At 38.8% G+C, this 20,779-nt stretch overlaps 1 protein-coding gene across 1 annotated transcript; it reads right to left on the reverse strand.

The window, feature by feature from the left end:
- Window positions 1-43: 43 nt before the first annotated feature.
- Window positions 44-2,644, reverse strand: LOC138885333 (serine/threonine-protein phosphatase 7 long form homolog). The gene is made up of 6 exons (XM_070166274.1): window positions 2,166-2,644; window positions 1,865-1,961; window positions 1,605-1,775; window positions 964-1,014; window positions 295-357; window positions 44-226 (listed from the first exon to the last, which is right to left on the reverse strand). The coding sequence occupies exons 1-6, from the start codon at window positions 2,642-2,644 to the stop codon at window positions 44-46; spliced, it is 1,044 nt and encodes a 347-aa protein (XP_070022375.1).
- Window positions 2,645-20,779: the final 18,135 nt, after the last annotated feature.

Raw genomic sequence — 20,779 nt, forward strand, 5'->3', positions numbered from 1 at the left:
ACAAAAATATTATTTACATATAATATAGAAAAAAAGAATAAAATCAATGTGTCTCGCATCCATTGTGCTTCAATGCAGCCGCTGGGCTGAGACGCATCGCATCCCGCCTGGGTACGCTATCGGGAACGTCATAATCAAGTCGCCTCCTTATAGCTGGATGCGCCGCTGCATGATCATCAGTGGTGCTGACAGGATCATTATAAGGGGCCTTCAGTCCAGTAGAAACCTACATAAGAATAAAAAGCTCAGAATAGCAAAGTATATAATAAGTCACAAATATTTGAATTGTCGTACCACTATCTCGTCGGGCTCCTGAATGTAATCATCTGTCGTAGCCATGTCAACATCGCGTTCAGCCTTAAAAGGAAATTAATAAAGGTATGGAAAATAAAGACAAATTCTAATTCAATACTATGAAAACCATACCTGCGAACGTGATGATGAACCATAACTCAACCGGCGCCCACTATGTAAATCTCGGGTCGGCCGCTCCTCAGCAACAGTAGACAAGCCTGGAAAGTATGTATCCCAATCCACTCCAGAAAGGTGCGTGCCCGTTATCAACAATTGACCTGGCGGGGTCACCTGGGAAGTCTCTAGAGTGAGATCCATCCCAAGGCTGTATGACGGCATGCCCGTCTCATGTAGGCCACCTGGCAGATCGGTAGCAACATAATCAGCAGGGGCCTCAACGCCCCCTTGCTGGGGACCACCTCCTCTCCGCCCACCGCCACATCGTCCGGCACCCCCGCCTCGTCCGGCACCACTACCTCATCGGGCACCTCCACCTCGTCGGCCACCACCACCTCGTGCCACACCAGGGCCTCACTCATACTGCTCTGGCTCCACATAATCAGGCATGTGTGCCAAACGCTGATCCTCCCGGGCTCACTGTAGTGTTCGGGCAGCCAACTCTACAAATCGATGGCTATAATCCTACAAGGCATCTGCAGGATCGCTGACATAATCATGCATCTGCAGTCCCATCTGATAGACTGTGTGTATTCCAATAGCCTGCACAATGTATAAAATATAAAGTATGTATATTGCACTAAAATACAGTTATATAATGAATAATAATAAAAAAACATACCAGGGCCTCGTGTCGCTCGGCGTATGGAATGTACCGACCGCCAGCCTGATGAATAGGGTTCCCGATAAAAATTCGGGTGACGTGCCGGTACCAGGACATATACCTCTGAAGATCAACCTCCTGGATATATGTAGGTGGGGGCGGAATCATCTGATCTCGATGGTCTCAAATATGGATCTACGCCGTCAACCATGCCATAAATGCGTCGTCCGCCCTACAATGATCATCCCTCTGATAATGTGTAGGCTCCCATATAGGCCCCCTCGGTATATACTGCGGGCGACCAAACTGCCGAAGTACCCGCTCCGAGGCATGATGCTCCACAATATCGGGGCATATGAGTGGGGCAGAAGTGCTCCAAATCAATTGGTCGGCCAAGCAATAAGGTGGCAGAGAAGCTATCAAATCGTCACTGTATGGCGTCCAGATGAACTATCAAATAAGAACATGAAACGTGAGTATGCGCAACACTAAGTTAATCTACACCAGGTAAGTTTAGGTACATATTTACCTGTGCGCCCTCCATCAGATCCAACACATCCCTGTAGAGGGGGAGATTATGATGAGCATCATACTCTCGTGAAACCCACCTCCTGGCTAGAGGGAGAAACGAAGGTGCTACAGTAGGAGGTAATTGTGGTCGCGGTGGATGAAACTGCAAGAACCTCTCCCAGGCCCAAACCTAACATACAAAGTTGACGTAATGTTTAAGATAAAGTCTAACTACGTAGAGTTGGAACTGATGAACACTTTATTTGAATATGTTGTCACCTGTAGAAGCGGCATAAAACCACAAACATCTCTCTGAGTGCCCATGCTCGCCCGGCACATCTGCCTATACATGTAGCCGAGAACAGCAACACCCCAGCTGTAATAGGGTAACTCATCTAGCAGCTGAAGATAATGCAAAAATCTCGATGATATGTTCCCCGAAGTGTTCGGGAACAAGACCCCTCCAAATAGAAGAAGCAACAACAACCTCGTATACTAGGTGATATGTACCTCCTCTGTATTATCGATGATATCGGGGTGGAGTAGCTCCATGTGCTATCTAATAGGGGTCAAAGTCAACCGACTAGCACCCGATGATGCAGTCTCATCCTGTGGCCTGAAACCCGTGAGCTGCTGCAGCATGTCCAAATAAGCATCACGCGACATAAATCTCATAGCAATAGGCAGTGAAACGGGCATGCCATCAACGGGCAGGCCATATAAAACCTCAACGTCCTGCAGCGTGATGGTAGCCTTGCTAATGGGCAGGTGAAAAGTGTGCTTCTCCGGTCGCCACCGCTCAATCAACACCATGATCAAAGACCAGTCAACCTGTATCCGCCCGATCTCAATAATCCTATAGAATCCTGTGTCCTGGAGGCGATGGACTACACACTTCTGGAGAACTCTGTGCCTCAGAAAATCCCACAGGTCGTCCACTCTCCTAGCACGGAGAGTCTGGGAAAGTAACTCTCCCTCCCATATATGGGCGGACCTATGATCGCCCTGAAGCACTAATAGCTCACGAGAGTAAGGGCCGGGATGTATAGGCGCGTCCATGTCGTCAATTGTAAATTAAACAACATTAATTGTATGTTTATTATTTAATTGTACAAAGTATATATAACAATTGGGTTCCAGGCTCGATATTTGAGGCCCAGTAGCACCAAACTATCATGAATATTTATGTGTGTCAAATTTAATTTTTTGATAATTTTGTGTGTGTGTGTTTTATAATTTTGAGTATTTAATTGTACAAAGTATATATAACAATTGGGTTCCAGGCTCGATATTTGAGGCCTAGTAGCACCAAACTATCATGAATATTTATGTGTATCAAATTTAATTTTTTGATAATTTTGTGTGTGTTTGTTTTATAATTTTGAGTATTTAATTGTGCAAAGTATATATAACAATTGGGTTCCAGGCTCGATATTTGAGACCCAGTAGCATCAACTTATCATGAATATTTATGTATATCAAATTCAATTTTTTGATAATTTTGTGTGTGTTTGTTTTATAGTTTTGATTATTTAATTGTACAAAGTATATATAACAATCTACCATCATAAGAAATACTTAAACTACAAGGATTCTACGCTAAAATACTATACAATTTACTACACTAAAAGTTTCTACATTTTACTACGCTAATAAATAAACGAAATATAAACAACAAATACATTTTAATCACATAACTTTAACAAAAATACATATAACATACTAATTTCGCAAATAAAACACAAAACGACATGGAAACACTAATATCTAAATTCGGATATTAACATAAAAAATTAAATCTCAATTTTACATTTTTTTAGAACACTAATATCTAAGTTAGGATAAATATAACATACTAGTTTCGCAAATAAAACACAAAACGACATGAAAACACATTCAATAGGCAGTGATATACATTATTATACAAGTTTGGACATAAAATAAATCGAAATACCTCGATATAGTGAGTGTTTTGTGTGAAAATTTGAAAACGAAGGAGTTAAACCATAACAATACAATGCTCTACTACGATATGGGACCTACGTTCTTAACCTTTTGTGTGACGGGAGGGGCCCACAATTTTTTTTAATAACGGGCAGTGGGAGGGCAGTAGGGGGGGGGGACCAGAAAGGGGTTTTAAAAAATGGGGGAAAGGGTAGTTGGGGAAGAAGACGAAGGGCAGTATTTAAATGGGGGTATAGCATATGAAAAGAAAACGCTATATATAGCGTATAATAACAAGACGTTATATATGGAAGTCAAATCGTCAAACCATACATCGTATGAATACAAGACGCTATATCTTAACGGCAGACGTTACTGTTAATATATAGCGTCGTTTATTTGTTCGCTATATATAGAAATATATTTTTTTAAACACCTATTAAGGTAATTTGAGTAAAAAAAATAATATTTAGGTTCCGTACTCTTGGTCCGTTCACCTTAATTCTAGCGGTTAACTGAACCGGTCAAACCCGATCAACGCGATTCACTGTAGAACCGATTAACCGGGCCGGCCCGGACCGGCCCAGATCGGTAACGACTTTGTTTCAATTTTTAAAAATGATTGTTAAGTGTTAACGTTGGCAACGATCAGCTGGGCCAAGGGGTCGTTGCCCAACCACTATTTTGCACAAATAGTCCTTTTTGGGCCATTTATTTTTAAATTTCACACTTTTTGTAATTACTAATTTAGCCCTTTGAAAAACTATAAATACACCCCCTCCCCCTTCTTCATTTCTTCACTCGTCTCTCATTTCTCAAACTCAAATTCTCAATTCAAGTTAAATCATGCTCGGTAATTTTAGAGTACGCCCATTTGTTTGGGAACACTTTAATGTGGTAGAAGAAAATGAAGAAGTTTACATAATAAAGTGCAAGAACTGTGGTCGAGTCTTCACTCATTGTCCAAAGTTGGAGGGCACAAGCTGTTTAAAGAGGCATATAAAGAGTTGTCTTGAGCGTCCTCTAGAAATTCGTATTTAAGTTGATTTGAGACAATTTGTGTTATTTGAAGTATTATGCTTAATGTTTTAGTTTGTTAGATTAATTTATGCTTAATGTTTTAGTTTGGTAGAGTTGAAGAGTTGTTTTAGACGTATTTATGCTTAATGTTTTAGTTTGTTAGATTAATTTGAAGTATTATTATGCATGAAAATTTAGTTTTACTCTTTTTTCGTTAGTTTACTTGTTGTTAAATGGAAACTTCAATTTGTAAGTTTGAAATAAAAAAAGCACTTACAATTTATAAGTGCAATTTTTTTTCTCATCTTCATTGTATTCTTTATATTTTTACTTTATATTAATATAACTTACAATAGTTATACAAAATACAATTTTTTTTTAAAAAATTACACTAACCCGGCCCGGCCCCTTTGTACCTGTAACCCTTACGGTTCATTTTTTACCCAGATGAATCTGAACCTGTTAAGCCCAGTAACTCCTAACCCGTAACCGGCCCGGTTCTAAACCCGTACAGTTCAAAATTTTCCCTACCCAGCCCGGCCCGGTCTACCCGTTAGACACCCTTAGGCTGAAGTGACCTTGTGAGTGGATGCCACTTACTTGTACTAAATAATAATATCAAATCAATAAATTTATAACATATGTCTTTATAAATATGATTATCACTAAACATTAGTAATAGTTAATTATTATATATTTTAAACTTAAATCTTCATTTGCCATAATAAAAGGTAGAATTTAATGTAAACATTCTATACAGGGAAGGTGTTTGCTTTGAATACGATAAAAAAGCCAAGGTACAACCGAAGGGGGTACCGGGGGCAATATTAAAGATTGGTCCAGTGAATTCAGGTGGGTACAGAAAATCCAAACAAAATCTAAATAAGGTCACATCAATGGCTAAACAGGAGTCAACAGAAAAAGTTAAAAGCGTAGGGCAAACCTAACTGAGATCGACCATATAACGCTGCCGTGCCCTGCCCCTATCCTTGATATAAAAAGCTCTTTCACCTACTTTCCCTTTTTAGGGACTGAGACTTATCCTTCTCTTCCTCCTCATTAAATTTCACTCCTCATTTAAGACTCTTTCATTAGGTTTTGAGGGACAACATACAATATTTTTATATTATCAGCATACATTAACTTATTTTAACGTGTCATATATTTTATGTTGTTATTAATATATATTATTTATTATGAACAATTACTTAATAATTGTATTTTAATTAATTTAATAATGTAATAAAATTATTTGCAAAAATTAAACTTCTTTCACTTAACCTCATTCACCTTTCCTTCAAAACGCACAAAAATTACACATTTCACTATGTGAATAGAAAAACTTAGACGATATGCTTACGTTTATGTTTGTGTGAAATGTCATAGTCCAAGGCCTGTGTGTCTTGTCATATTCATCGATGATTCTCTCTATCTAGACCCACTATAGTCATTGGCTTGAAACCTACTTTAGGATTTACGATTGCTGATGACAAAAATACAAAAATAGTCTTCTGAATTCTGATTCATTCTTCCTCTAGGCTTTGCCATAGTAGGCATGCAGCATGCTATTGCTGGCATTTTCCTTATCTACCAATAAAGTTACATTTATTTTTTATTTTTAAAAATCTTTCACTATACTCACAAGTGAATTGAAGTATACAAATTAAATGAATTGGGTAGTTTCATTAGTCTTGTAGAAGGCCCACTGACCCTAGAATTTCTATCACAAAAAAGAAAAAGCTCCAAGAAATATATGGAAGAAGAGAAGTAGAACAGGAATTCCCTAGAGTAGCATGTTGAAAGGCATGCTCAGGACATTAACAATAACACCTCGTAGACTTCTAGGACCCAGCCAAAATACAAACAGTTACACACTTCTTCTTTTCAAGAAAGCATTAAATATTAGTATCTGCTATGGTTGTTGGTTGTCGTCTGCCCAAAATACTTTTTTATGGTATGGCATGAAATGTATAGTATTGTCCGCTTTGAAGCAAACTCCTACCTTTCCAGAGGAATCAGATTGCTAAAATATCTTTATCTCCTTACATGCAATTTATTTGTTTCTTTTATAGTGAGACTTTGTTTCGTAATTCCAATTTAACGATTCTTTTGTTCTTCCTTTTTTATTTTATTTTATATATCTTCAATTTTATTCTCCTACATAGACCAGAGGAAAAGAAAAAGGAAATCCAAAATTTCTTGTTCATGTTTGTTTACAAGGGGTGCCTTTCATGTCTGCCATAATGGCTCTGGAATCGGGCTTTCACTATTTGTCATCTACTTTAAGCTTTTCTTTTTCTTCTTACGGATTATGGAAACTTTAGTTTTCGCTTTGTAGCAATAAAAGGAATTAACAAGATTATCAACCATTTTTGTGTATAGTTTAGTTAATTAAAGCTGGAAAAAAGGCCTGTGTTTGCTCAGAATGTCTTGAAAACGAGTACCAAAAGTCATGCAATTGCTTCTTCTTTTCAAAGGCTTAAACATGTTTTTCATTTAATGCAAATATACAGAAGAAGACAAATACACATTACCTGATGGCGTGCCCAAAAGCGAAATAAAGTCAGAGAAGAAAAAGGGAAACATTTACTTAATTTTTTTCTTTCATCCTCTTTTTCCAAACTCTGCGCAGAGATGAATCAATAGAATGGATCGTACCAGCAATAGAGAATCAAATCATCGCTTATTCCCCAGTTTTTGTTTTATTCGTATCATCTTTTTTCTATTTCTGCTTTTCTTTAATCCATTCCATGTACAAAAGAAAGGTATGGGTAGGGGTAGGGGTGTTCGTACATATTCGAAAAATCGAACCAAACCGATCAAAAAAACCGATACTTTTTTATTTGGTTTGGTTTGATTTTGGTTTTGAAATTTAAAAACCGATCAAATTTGATTTTAATAATAAAAAAATCGAACCAAACCGAATATAAGAGTAGTTATTTTAAATTTATTATTACACACGCACACACACATATATATGTGTGTGTGTACTTTTATACAAAGTTTCAAAAATTTTATAGTAAATGTTAATCGTTTGCGCTTTTAGTATAGTTCTTTACCTTTACATTCTAGTTTGATTGACAGTTTTCTTTTGTTAAGAGGGTGTTTGACTGAGCTTATAAGCTGGTCAAACTGGCTTATAAGCACTTTTTGGCTTATCTACACGTTCGGTAAATTTAAAAGTGCTTATAATTTAAGTGCTTATAAGCCAAAAGCCATAAGTTGGTCTCCCCCAACTTATCAAATTTCAGCTTATAAGCACTTTAGGTTTGACCAAAATATTTACTATTCTATCCCTAAAATATTTCTTTTTAAAACAAAACTCTTCGTATACCCAATTCTTCAGCTGCTTATTATTAATTTCAGCACTTTTATCCAAACATGTAACTGCTTATTTTTTAAATCAGCTTCAGCGCTTAAAAGTGCTTTTCAGCACCTAATGCTTATCAGCTACTCTAAATCAGCTAAGCCAAACAGACTCTAAGCGTAAGAATCTATTTCATGTTAAAAATAATATATTTTTAATTGAGTCCTTAAATTATTCATCACTATTTGATTCAATTATCATCAATATATCTTGGTAAATAATAGATTTTCTCAAAGGGCAATTGATTTGATAGTTTTACGTAAAAAATGTAGTCGTTGAAATATGTGTTTGGTAGTGTATGTCTTATAATTAAGAAAAACCGACAAATAACCAAAAAACTGAAAAACCGACATAAACCCAATCGAGAAAGAACCGACTTAATTGGTTTGGTTTGGTTTGGTTTGGTTTTATTAATATTTGAAAAATTGGCTTACTTGGTTTAATTTCTTTTTAGGAAAAAACCGATCCAAACCGAATCATGAAAACCCACAAATTCGAAAGCTAGTGCTAAAAGGTTAAGAGAAAAAATATACAATATAAAATGCCTTCTTTCATAATAACACTGGAGCTGCCAACAGAAATTTTTTTAAAAAAAAAAACATAGAGAAACCATTTTTTGAGTCCAAAATAATAAGAAAGAAATCAAAGATATAAATAAAGTTTCATTACGAAGTCTAAGCAAAACAGCAAGGGCTGAACCTAGAGCCGTCAATATGGGCTGGCCCAACCAGCAAGGGCTGAACCTAGAGCCGTCAATATGGGCTTGGCCCGTTGGGCCAGCCCAGCCCAGTCCGTGATTTAGTAGGGCTGAGTTAGAATTTTTGGAGCCCGTTTAAAAATGAGGCTTTTAAGCTCGGCCCGAGTAAGCCCGTGGCCCGTGAGGCTTGACTAGGCTGGGTCGGGCCAGCCCGTGGGCCTAGAAAAATATTTATTTAAAATATATAAAAAATAAAAAGTATACTGTCTTTAGAGATGGAAAGTCAGAATTGGATCTTTACTAAGAGGAATCAAAACTTGATCTTGAGAAGTTTCAAGAGATGATGTTGTCATGTATTAGAAGGACCATTCTAGAAAATATCCCGATCTTTCAATGATGGTGCGTGATGTACTTCGGAATCAACATTTAGCATTGGTGGCGTGTTCTTAAAAGTACAGAAGTTGCATTTATTATGAAAATGTCCAAACACTTGTTACTACTCGAAATTGGCTGCACAGGTTTTCCTGAACTCAAATTGGTAATATTTTTTTATGTGAATTTAAATATTATTAATTTTAAAATTTAATTATTTTTAATATTTAACTAATTAATATTGCATATGTGTTAAGACAACCTTGTCACAAGCGGATTCAAATGTGTTTGATGAAGATGATGTGTTGGATATCTCATAAGCATCATGAACGTTCTCTTGAATAGTTTGTTTTAAGTTTTGACTTTTAGTGAATGAAATATAGTCTGTCTTTTACTTTTTTTAGTATATTTTGTGATATATTGGAACAATATAAAAAGTTATTAAGTTTTGCGAATTTTTTTCAATAATATATTTTTTAACTTTTAAATAATTATCTTTTTTTAGGTCACAACTTAAAGAAAAAATATAAAATTATATTTTTAAAAATGATGGGCCGGCCCGTGGGGGCCCGCGGCCCACATAAGGCTGGGGTGGGCTGACCATTATAAGACCCATCAAAATGGTTGGCTATCCCAGCCCAGCCCAGCCCGTCAATTGCTAAAATCCACGTGGGTTGGGCTGGACTAGCCCGACCCAGCCCATATTGACAGCTCTAGCTGAACCCTATACTCTAACTATCTAACATCGTGCAAAAAGTAAAGCTTCAAATTTATATTGCAACAAACCTATTTCTAGCACTGGCCAATTGGGTTCTCGTAATTTCAGACTGATCAAAGAAGAGGAATATACCTAAAGGCAAAGAAAACAGAAAAATGGGCCAACCAAAAAGCAAACTCCTCTTCAGTCTTCAGAAATTCAGCGCTTTACCATAATCCCTTTTCTTGGGTTGGCTTTTTTTAATCATTCATGTTAAAACCAATGCTATGAAATTTAGATACAAGGGAGATCAGTAAACTAGAGCAGTGAAAGACGGTGTTACATTAGGAAGTATGTGTCAGTCGGAGAAACAACACGATTATTAGCGAAAACAAATCGGGTTAGCTATTGCGATTTATATATTATAAGTCGGATTCAACGAATGCGACTTTATTAATCGCAAACCTAATGCATTTATAAATCGCATTTGAGTTTGTTTACCCTAACAATTGGATAACAATTAAACTTATAATGTAGTTTTAATGACACATGGTTTCACCTAATACCAATTGATGAATATGAAGATCAATAATAGAAATTAACAATGAGATAAAGCAAACCAATGTTGAAATGTAATTCAGTCATCGAGCTTGAGTTCCCCCGAACTGGTCGGTACCCGAATTGTTAAGAAATAAGCAAACTGATGAACAAGAATATAAGCTAGACAGAAAGTATTGTATTGCTTTGATATGCGTGAATGTAAGGTGATTATAAAATGATTAGAACCCTCTTTATATAGTAGAGGAATCCTATCTATGGTACAATTATATTTACGGAAGTAAATCCCATGATTAGCCTAAACAACTACCTTGATTTGATATGTTCCGAAATTATCGCCATGATTTTCGACCAGTCACGGATGTCTCGCCTTTCCGTTATTATGCAGTCATCGATCTTGCCCGCTATCTGTCCCATTTGGCCTCGATCTCAACAGGCATCTCGAATCCCGAACTCGGTACCCAGTCTTTGATCCTTTACCTCGGTCCCGGTAAATCAGTAAAATCGGGTGGACCCGATTTTAGCCGTATACAGATAGTCCCCTCGTTTTTTGGAGTGTAATGACAAGAAACGAATTGAGGCTCCGAACTTGCCCTCGATTTACCATGACGTAAGTGGAAAAGGTGACCGAAACGTCCCGTTGGTTCGTATATCGAGGCATTAAATGCCTATCAGTTGTTGTCGGCCATTATCGGTTCTGAACCGTCACCTTCATCCTATAAATGCGTTTCCGTTCTCTCTGCCCAAACTTTACTCTTAATCTTTGCTCTAATCTTCAAAGCTTTTTACATCTTTTAAGTTTTTCCGTTCTGCATAATCTCCAGGTTTTGTTATCAACATTCTCTCAATACACCAAGTCTTATTCTCTTGTTCTTTCCTTTAAACTCAACCCCAAAATGGCGAAATCATCCAAAATTGTGCTGTTGAAGGAATAAGCTTCCTCGTCAAGCCGGCCAGTGAACAACCAGAAATGGAACCACTCCCCGAAGATTTCTTTCTTCCGCCGTGTGTCCTTGACTCTGATTTCAAAGTTGAAAAGACCTCCTCGGTTCTGGGCCGATGTGAGCCGATGTCGAGATACATATGCACAATGACCAGTAGCCTTTTAAAGCAAGTTAAAAAGGACTGCAACTGGGTAGACAAACACGTGGTGGTGCCCTCACCCGAAATGTCAATCACTACGCATGTGAAGGGGTATTTGAGTGTTTACACCTACCCTTTTACATTCGGTCCTTAAAATTCAATTATTGTGGACTTCTTCAAGAGGTACGAGATCACCCTCGGCCAGATTCATCCTTCTTTTTGGAGGATAGTGACATTGCTTCGATTTTTTGTGAGCAAAGTCGAGGAACTTCTGTTGGCCCAAGTAAAGGTTAGTTTTGAAGACTGACAGAGGAACTCAGACATGAACTAGGTTCATCCCTCAGGTGCACAAAAACGTGCAGATTCAAGCATGTGGGATGCACGTGAAGGAGATAAGCTTAAATTGGTGTATTTAATATCTCATGATCGAAAAGGTTGCATAATTGATAAGGAGAAGGACTCCTTACTCAAAGAGAACATTATCCAAGATAGGGAAGGAGTTAGAAGTTGAGATCAACTAGAACTCTTCCACCAAGGAAGAGTTGCATCAGAACACTAGTTATTTCTTCATCTACTAACTCTATAAATTATAGGATGATCTCACATTACATGTGTTGCACAAAAACGCAGAAGTTAAACGTGAATTGAGAGCAAAGTAGCAAGGCTTTTTGCAAGCAGTTCGTGTGTGATTCAAGTGTGCAAACCTGAAGCTACATGAACCAGATTGAAGAACCGGCTCCATAAAGAGTTTTATGTGTCTTTCTTTATTTCTAGTTCAACTATAGTAGGTGATTTCATATTGTACCTTTCAGCTTTATCTAGAAGCAATTGTAATAGGTACTTTGAGTATTCAAGTTAGAGTTAACTTAAAGTTGTCGCAACAGTTAGAGGCTGGTTGCTACAACGGGATTAGAGGTAATCCTTAGGTTTACAAAGAGTTTTGTAAATGCAGTTTTGGCTCAGTGATTTATTGAAGTGTTGGGAAAAATCCTATTGAGTAGTAGGTGTGGTTTTCTCACCTTTTGAGTCGGGTGTTTTCCACGTAAAAATACTTGTGTTCTTTACTTTATACATTCATTATTCCGCAACAGTGGTAGAAGGAACACATAAAAGAACCAGGTCCTTCCATATTCAGTTTAAGCGAAAAATTGGTCACCACACAAATCACACCCCCCTTGTGTGGTATTGAAGTATAAAACATCAATTAGTACGAGAGCAGGTTATCCTTGAAGAGGCTAACACCTTAAGAACAGATCAAGATGAGCGCACCGCCTGGAAACTGGGAAGGGTAATCCACTGATAGGCCTCCACTCTTTAATGGCCAGTACTACTCTTAGTGGAAAAACAATATGAGAGATCACATCATCGGAGAAGACTATGAGCTATGGGACATTGTCACTGATGGTCCCCTGGCTACCATGAAGAAGAATACTGAAGGAGTAGACGTGCCAAAAACAAGAGCTGACTGCAATGCTATGGACCTGAGGAAATGAGAAAAGAATGCTAAGGCCAAGAAATGGCTTGTGTGTGGACTTGGTCCAGACGAGTACAGTAGAATTCAAAGCTGTACCACTACTAAGAAAATCTGGGATACTTTGCAAGTGGCTCATGAAGGACCACCTCAAGTGAAGAGGTCCAGAGGAACACTGCTATATTTTCAATATGAGAATTTCACCATGAAGGAAGGGGAAACCATCCAAGAGATGTATACAAGGTTCACCACACTAACAAATGAACTTAAGTCTTTTGGAAGGTTTATTCTTAAAGAAGACAAAGTTGAGAAGATTTTAACAAGGGTTCTGCCAGTCTCTTGGGAAAGCAAAATTATTGCTATTCAGGAATCAAAGAACATTGTCACTCTTAAGTTGGATGAGCTAATTGGAAATCTCACTGCCTATGAACTTAGAAGGCAAACCATGAAGTTGGATACACCCACGAAGGAAAGGAGCCTAGCATTCAGAATCACTGAAGATGCTGATCTAGAGGAGGATGAAATAATCATGATCACAAAGGACTTCAAGAAGTACCTAATGAGAGGAAATGGTCATTCAAGAAGTGGAAGCTACAGCAAACCAAGGGTTCCTGAAAAACAAACCAATTAGGAGTGTTATAAGTGTGCGAAGACTGATCACCACATCAATAATTGCCCTCAATGGGAAATTGAATGGAAGAAGAAAAGAGCTAAACGAAGGAACAGGAAGAAGGAACAGGTTCAACCCAAGAAGAACAAAGGATCAACAAAGACTATGGTTTTCTATACTCTGCATAATTTGAAATAACTATATTTGAATCATGATTAGAGTCCTACCAAATACCAAAGTTCTTTGGAACTTGCCCGCTACAAGTGAACCAGTTATGTTCAAGACTCCTGACCATATTAAACTACCTAGATTCTTTTAAGTCTTCTACTCAGGGGGGAAGAAAGTGGTTCTTTCGAAACTGAACAAGTATCTTCTAATTCTAAAGTTTCTCCTGAGACAATTTCTAAAGTTGCGGCAAATTTGGAAAATAGATTTGTAGGATCTATAACAGGTGTTGAGACTACAGAATCTGGAGAAGTTTGTGGTGAAAAAAATGAAAAAGAAAAAAAAAGGAGAGCAAGGGTGCTAGGAGTACTGTGAGGGGAAAGGGGACAAGAGTGGCTGATTCTTCACCCACTCTTGTGAGTTTAACCAAAGATGCAGGTGCAATGGTTGTTTGGGGAGATGAACCTGGTTCATCTGTAGAGGAAACCTCGCAGACCTGCAGAAGAAAATGACAGAAAGCTATAATCCATCTTCTTGATAGAGTTATCAATGGCACCAAAATTCATACCATTCCCTATGGCTTCATTCTCACAACTATGCTTGCACATTTCTATGTACCTATGAAAAGGTGGGAGGTTAGTACAAGCATGGATCATTTTGGGTTAATACTCTGCTTGCTTGCGATTATGAAGTTAATGTCACTCCTAAAGAACCTAGTTCTTCGAAAAAGGTACCAGTGAATAGCAAGGTCAGCGTCTTGGTGCAAGAAAATGGGTCTAAGGATGCTGAGATTGAAAGGCTGAAGAAGAGGTTGGTTGAGGTGGAGACTAATAGAGCTGCTCGAGAATGATGGCATTCTTCAAGGTATGCTGAAACTCCTCCAAGTCAAAAATCAAGCACCTAGTTCTTCCCAGCCTTAAGCTTCCTAGCCTAGTGTAGATCAACCAGTGACCCAGTTCGGGACGTTTTGTTTCTTTTGCTCATGTTTTCAGTATTTTTATTTTTTCTTATGCTTTGTGGTAGAATCTTATCAATCATCAATGAAATTCACTGTTTTTGCTCTAACTGTTTGATTATATTTCTTTGATGGTTAAAATTCTTAGCATGATCTATGATGATTAATCCATGATTGCATTTGAAGTAGCCCCAGTGGCTATGAGCAAGCTTTAAAATCTGGTTATCTCACATTTTTTATGCAACTTTTTGATGATGCCAAAAGGGGGAAAAAGGTTATGCTTTAAACAACTGATGTTTACACTTTGAATAGTGATGTTATAACCTAATGTACCTGATCCTTGATGATAAGTGATAAAAAGGAAAAATGTTTCTAACATTGTGTTGATGTTGAGCTAAGTTGAAACAGGGACTAAGCATATGAAAAGCACAGAGTTTTTCATCATCAAAAAGGTGGAATTTGTTGGCCCAAGTAAAAGTTAGTTTTGAAGACTGACAAAGGAACACAGACATGAACCAGGCCCATCCCTCAGGTGCACAAAAATAGGTAGATTCGAGCATGTGGGGTGCATATGAAGGAGATAAGCTTAACTTGGTGTATTTAATATCTCCTGACCGAAAAGGTTGCATAATTGATAAGAGAAGGACTCCTTACTCAAAGAGAATATTATCCAAGATAGGGAAGGAGTTAGAAGTTGAGATCAACTAGAACTCTTCCACCAAGGAAGAGTTGCATCAGAACTCTAGTTCTTTCTTCATCTACTAACTCTATAAATTGTAGGATGATCTCACATTACATGTGTTGCACAAAAACACGGAAGTTAAACGTGAATTGAGAGCAAAATAGCAAGCTTTTTGCTAGCAGTTCGTGTGTGATTCAAGTGTGCAAACGTGAAGCTACATGAACGATATTGAAGAACCAGTTCCATAAAGAGTTTTATGTGTCTTTCTTTATTTCTAGTTCAATTGTAGTAGGTATTTTCATATTGTACCTTTCAGCTTTATCTAGAAGCAATTGTAATAGGTACTTTGAGTATTCAAGTTAGAGTTAACTTGAAGTTGTCGCAACAGTTAGAGGCTGGTTGCTACAACGAGATTAGAGGTAATCCTTAGGTTTACAAAGAGTTTTGTAAATGCAGTTTTGGCTTAGTGATTTAGTGAAGTGTTGGGAAAAATCCTACTGAGTAGTGGGTCGTGGTTTTTTCACCTTTTGAGCCGGGTGTTTTCCACGTAAAAATACTTGTGTTCTTTACTTTCTACATTTATTATTACGCAACAGTAGTAGAAGGAACACATAGAAGAACCAGGTCCTTCCATAATCAGTTTAAGCGAAAAATTGGTCACCACACCAATCACCCCCTCTTGTGTAGTATTGAAGTATAAAATATCAGCTTCCTTCACCCTCGACCATCTCATTCGTCTGTATAGCCCCCGACTTTATCGAGATAGGCTAATAAAGCTTCAACATCTGTCTTTGAAGGCGGTCTTCTTGAGCACATATGAGGACAAGGACCGGGGTTGGATGTGCCGATTTGTCCGAGTGAAGACCTCAGACCTGATACCAGCTGAGAGCATGCCATTTCTAGAGAAATGGAATATGAAATATGAGTATAATTCCTCTTTTTGACTTCTGTTTATTATCTCCTCTTTTTTCATCCTTTCTTACCGGTGTTTTACTTGGTGCAGCCGTTGCTTAGATGCTGGGTGCGATTTCCTATATAGAGAATTAGGTCAGGAAATTGGTGTCGACGTCTACACACGCTAAGCGCATATGGTGGGAATTGTCGAAGAATCGATGGAAGGCCTGAAGCCATGGTAAGCTCTCGCATATCTTTATAACCTTGATCGTTGTCTAAATTTCTTCTCATACTTGCTTTTCTTTTGTAGGTCTCGGAAAGGATATGTGAAAGAGGCCTCCATCTGGTAAGGAGGAGATTTCGCCTCCGGTTGCGAAACCGATGAAGGATAAGAAGAGGAAAAGTATATCAACTTCCGAGGATCCAAAGCCCAAAAAAATATGGCTTGTAAGTAAAATAAAGACACCGCCGTCCTGCTTGTGGAGGTATTTCAGCAGCTAAGAGAGAAGAAAGAAGAAAATGAAGACGACAACTCCGAGCTGGTAGCCCGAGTAAAGAGGAACATCGAGGACCCAAAGGCCTCTGAGTCGGTGAGGGTTAGAGAGATTCAGCCTCGAACTAAGGGGGTGTTGGAAGAGGACCTGAGCAAGTCCCCAAGTTGTTGGAGACCGAAGATGCCTCCTGTTGAAATGAGTAGTCAGCTGGTATATCCGAAGGGGCCTGTAACACCCCAGACTTTAGACAGAGTCCTATATCGGCAAAACACAAGAGGTATGCTAGGTATATAAGCTAACAAGCCTTAGACCCTAGTGACACATTTTAAACCAGTAAGGGCCTAGGCAAAGAGCGGACAATATCACTAGCGGGCTGGGCTGTTATAGATGGTATTAGAGCCACTCTTATGTTAGCCTTGCGGACGGTGGGTCTGAGTTCAACTGAGTTTAGGCAAATCCTGGTTAGGTGGGGCAAACCTCAATGCTGAGTCTAGGCGAATCCTGTGCGGTGGGGCAAACCTCAGCGAGGATGCTGAGTTCATAAGAGGGGTGTATGTAACACCCCAGATATTAGACAGAGTCCCACAATGGAAAAACACAAGAGGGATGCTGGATATATAAGTTAACAAGCCTTAGACCCTAGTGACGCGTTTTAAACCCGTAAAGGCCCAGGCCCAGAGCGAATAATATCACTAGCAGGCTGGGCTATTACAGAGCCGGCTCTGAGGCCCTTCAAAATGAAGAGAATGCCCAAAGTGATTCACTTGGGGCAATAGAAATCGGAGACTCCCCGCCGCTTTATTCATTCTTGGAAGGGAAAGTTCGGGAGGCTCAGGCCATGAAGGCCCACAGGTAGAAGGCGCCCTCGGAGGGGAGGACCTTTTCCAAGGTTGTTTTTCAGGGGTCGACGATATCGCTGGCTTGAATGACTTGGAGGTACCGAGGAGGAGCTTGGGCGAATCTTCCTCAAGTTTCAGATTGACCAGCCAATTTTCGCCCCCCAGTGTTGATCCCAAGTGCAAACAGACTATCATTATTATAGTCCCGGAGGATGCACGAGTTTTTGCCGCCCCTATAGGGGTGGCCATTTACCTTCAAGGTTTGGTCACCGAGGAAGATAAAGCTTTGATGGACGAGGTGGGAGCTCCGTGTCTCTTCAATGAGGCCCAGCAATCTTTGAATCGGGTAAGCCCTAACTTTCTTTGATAACACCGGTGTTCATACTTGTATTATCTCTCCTTGCCTAATTCTTTCCCTTCTATTTGTGAAGGCTTCGGTACTCCATCACGAGGCTTTCTTTAAGTCTCGAAGAGAGTTGAGCTGATATGAGGATTAAATTCAAGGGCTTATCGAGGAGAAAAATGCTCTCAGGCTTCTCGGTGAGCAAAAAGAAAAAGAAATCAAAGGCCTCCGAGCTGAGCTAGCTGTGGCACAGAAAGAACAAAGCGAACTGACCGAGCAAGTAAATAAGGTCTTAGACGCTTATGGCCTCGGTTTGGGAGTGATGGCTGATGATTCGATCTCACAGGTCCTGCGGCTGCACAAAATGATCGTGCAACTCCGAGGAGAGGTAGATGAGGTGAAGACGGAGACTGCAATGTGGAAGCAAAAGATGGACCGCCTTGCCTCAGAGAAAGAGGCTGCTCGAGCTCAATTATCCTCAACCGAAAGCCAACTCCAAGGCATGAAAGAGAAGAACTTGGAACAAGCCAAGAAAATTGAGGAGTTGCAGGCTCGGTTGGACACGGAGCTTGCAGTGGCGAAATTTGAGGTTGAGACGGCTAAGGCCGATGCTGAGGCGATCGTGGCTGTCTACCAATCTGATGCTGAGGCCTCTCAAGCTTGAACAAAAGAAGTTGCCGATGCTACTCAGACTCGAGCATACTGGGTTGCGAGCATGTCAAGTTCCAGTCTCGAAAAAAGACTCTTGAGGAGATTCATGCTCGTGGCTTTAACCTTGCTATAGAGATCGAGAATGTGAAAGAGCTTGAGGCTGAAGCTAAAGCGTTGCTCTCTTATGATGATGATGATTCCGGGAATGGAGAAGGCTCTGAGTACGAAAATGTTGCTCCTGGAGAAGATTAAGTGTTTTAGGATCTTTTTTCATAAATTTTGATCGGGCCATGTTGCCCTTGTAAATAACTTTTTGATATATAAAAGGTCTTTTATTTCCCTTTCCCTTCTGTCTTTACTTTACTTTATTATGCCTCATGAAATTGCACTCATAGGTTAGAAGTTCAGGCAATTTGGACCGAAACCGAACTAATGTCGAGTGAGTACTTGCTCAAACTCGAAGTAGGACAACCTTTAGGTCGTAATCAAGTGAGGATTATCCATCGAACTCAAAAATAACATGGCCTTTAGGCCTTTTGAATTAGGCCGGTATGGCCTTGAAAGAATGACTTTTTTCCCTTTTCAGCTCAGAAAAGTTAACCATATAGAAATTTGTTATGCCTTAGCATGAAATAAGGTTGTTCGAGAGTTCGAACAATCCGGTACCCCTTAGGGTTTTTGAGGGTTGATGTTATTGAAACTCTTTATAATCTTGCCAAGGGTAGCCCTTTTAACCGGTTTTGTGAAGATATTAGAAGGCATGTTTCAATACGGAATTCGGACGTCTCCGAACCATGTTAGTTTGGTCGTAGCCTTTAACTTGGGGTTTGCCTTTTGGGTTTGTTTCCCCATTACACTTCGAACTTGTTCAAAGTGTCAGTCCCCGAGTGGGTGGCAGTGGCCTATAAAAAATGAGGATTGCCTTTTTAAGGTCTTATGATCTCGAGATTTTAGTAGTTCGATTACATCGATTTTTCGGATGATAGTCCCCGAGTACGGGGTAAGTTGTTTGAACTTCAGTTGCGATCGACCCTTAAGCCTTTTTCCACAACATACCAAAAGTATGAAATTGTAAAGTAAAAATTTCTCAAAGGCATGAAATATTTGGCAAGGAAAAATACTTCTTGAAAGTACAAGAGGAGGGGTGAGTTGCTTATTTTTAAAACTTAATTATTATAAGTTGATAGTTTTCCAATTAGTCGACTAGATGTAATAGCGAGATATTAAGAAGTGCAGAATTAAAATGCAGAAGTAAAGTGCAGGAATTAAAGACACCAGAGTTTTTATACTGGTTTGGATTCAATGTGAATCTTAGTCCAGTCCCCTTGGGTTGCAAGGGAGTTCTATTTTAGTGATTGAGTTTCTTGAGTACAAAGTGAATGGTGTAGTTTATACCAACAACTCAGTTTCTATGTCACTTATCTTTTCTTGATACAATGTTTCACCAGTGTTTTTCTCTCTTTCTTCTCTAACTTGTTACTCAGTAGATCTAGAAGAGCTACAATATTTGTTTGTAGTAGAACAAAGAGAGGGTAATTGGTTCGATCAAAGTATATTTCTCTAAGACCTAAGGTTGCATATAAATACTTTGTAGGAGACCGTTACTGAAGAGATTTTCCAACCCAAGAGATTTGATCCTTAAAATGAAATTGATTCTTTCCAAGGTTAATTCCCATTACTCTTCCTTGATGTGTGGACTTTGATAGCTTTCCATTTTTGAGTCTTGATAGCACCAGATTTTCTTCTTAAATCTGGGTCCTTCCATCTTTAATGCTTTATTTCCTTTTTAACTCTTCAAGCAATCTTTTATTTGATTTTCTTACCGGATTCTCAGTGCTTCTTTTCCTTTTGAGTGCTTCAATCAATCTTTGATTGATTTCTCCTTCGGCTTTGATTGTTGCACTTCGATCTTGGTTGATTACCTTGAGTCCTTACACTAAAAACACTTATATTATTTTTCATCATTAAAATAAAACCTAACAATCTCCCCCTTTTTGATGATGACAAAAAATAATATATGTAAACATCAGTTAACTTCCCTCTATTTTACTCCCCCTCAATAGGTGCCATTGGGACTACTTCATTTAGTCGACTTCTCTTGTAGTAGCTATAGTCGACTTTCCCTGCAATGAATGTGTCTGCATGAATATATTTATAGCAGCTTTCTCCCCCTTTTTGACATTAGCAAAGAGGGGATAACAACAAGAATATACTAAGGCATACTTGTAGCATGAAATGCATTATATGCATGTAGAGTTATAGCAAAACAAGAAAAGAAAAAAAAAATCATCCAACGACTGGTTATCCAGTCCAAAATAGCATAGCAAAAAAATGTTTGAAACTTCCATACTA

This window comes from Nicotiana sylvestris, chromosome 2 (assembly GCF_000393655.2).
Source record: "Nicotiana sylvestris chromosome 2, ASM39365v2, whole genome shotgun sequence".
In the NCBI taxonomy this organism is placed as follows: Eukaryota; Viridiplantae; Streptophyta; class Magnoliopsida; order Solanales; family Solanaceae; genus Nicotiana; species Nicotiana sylvestris.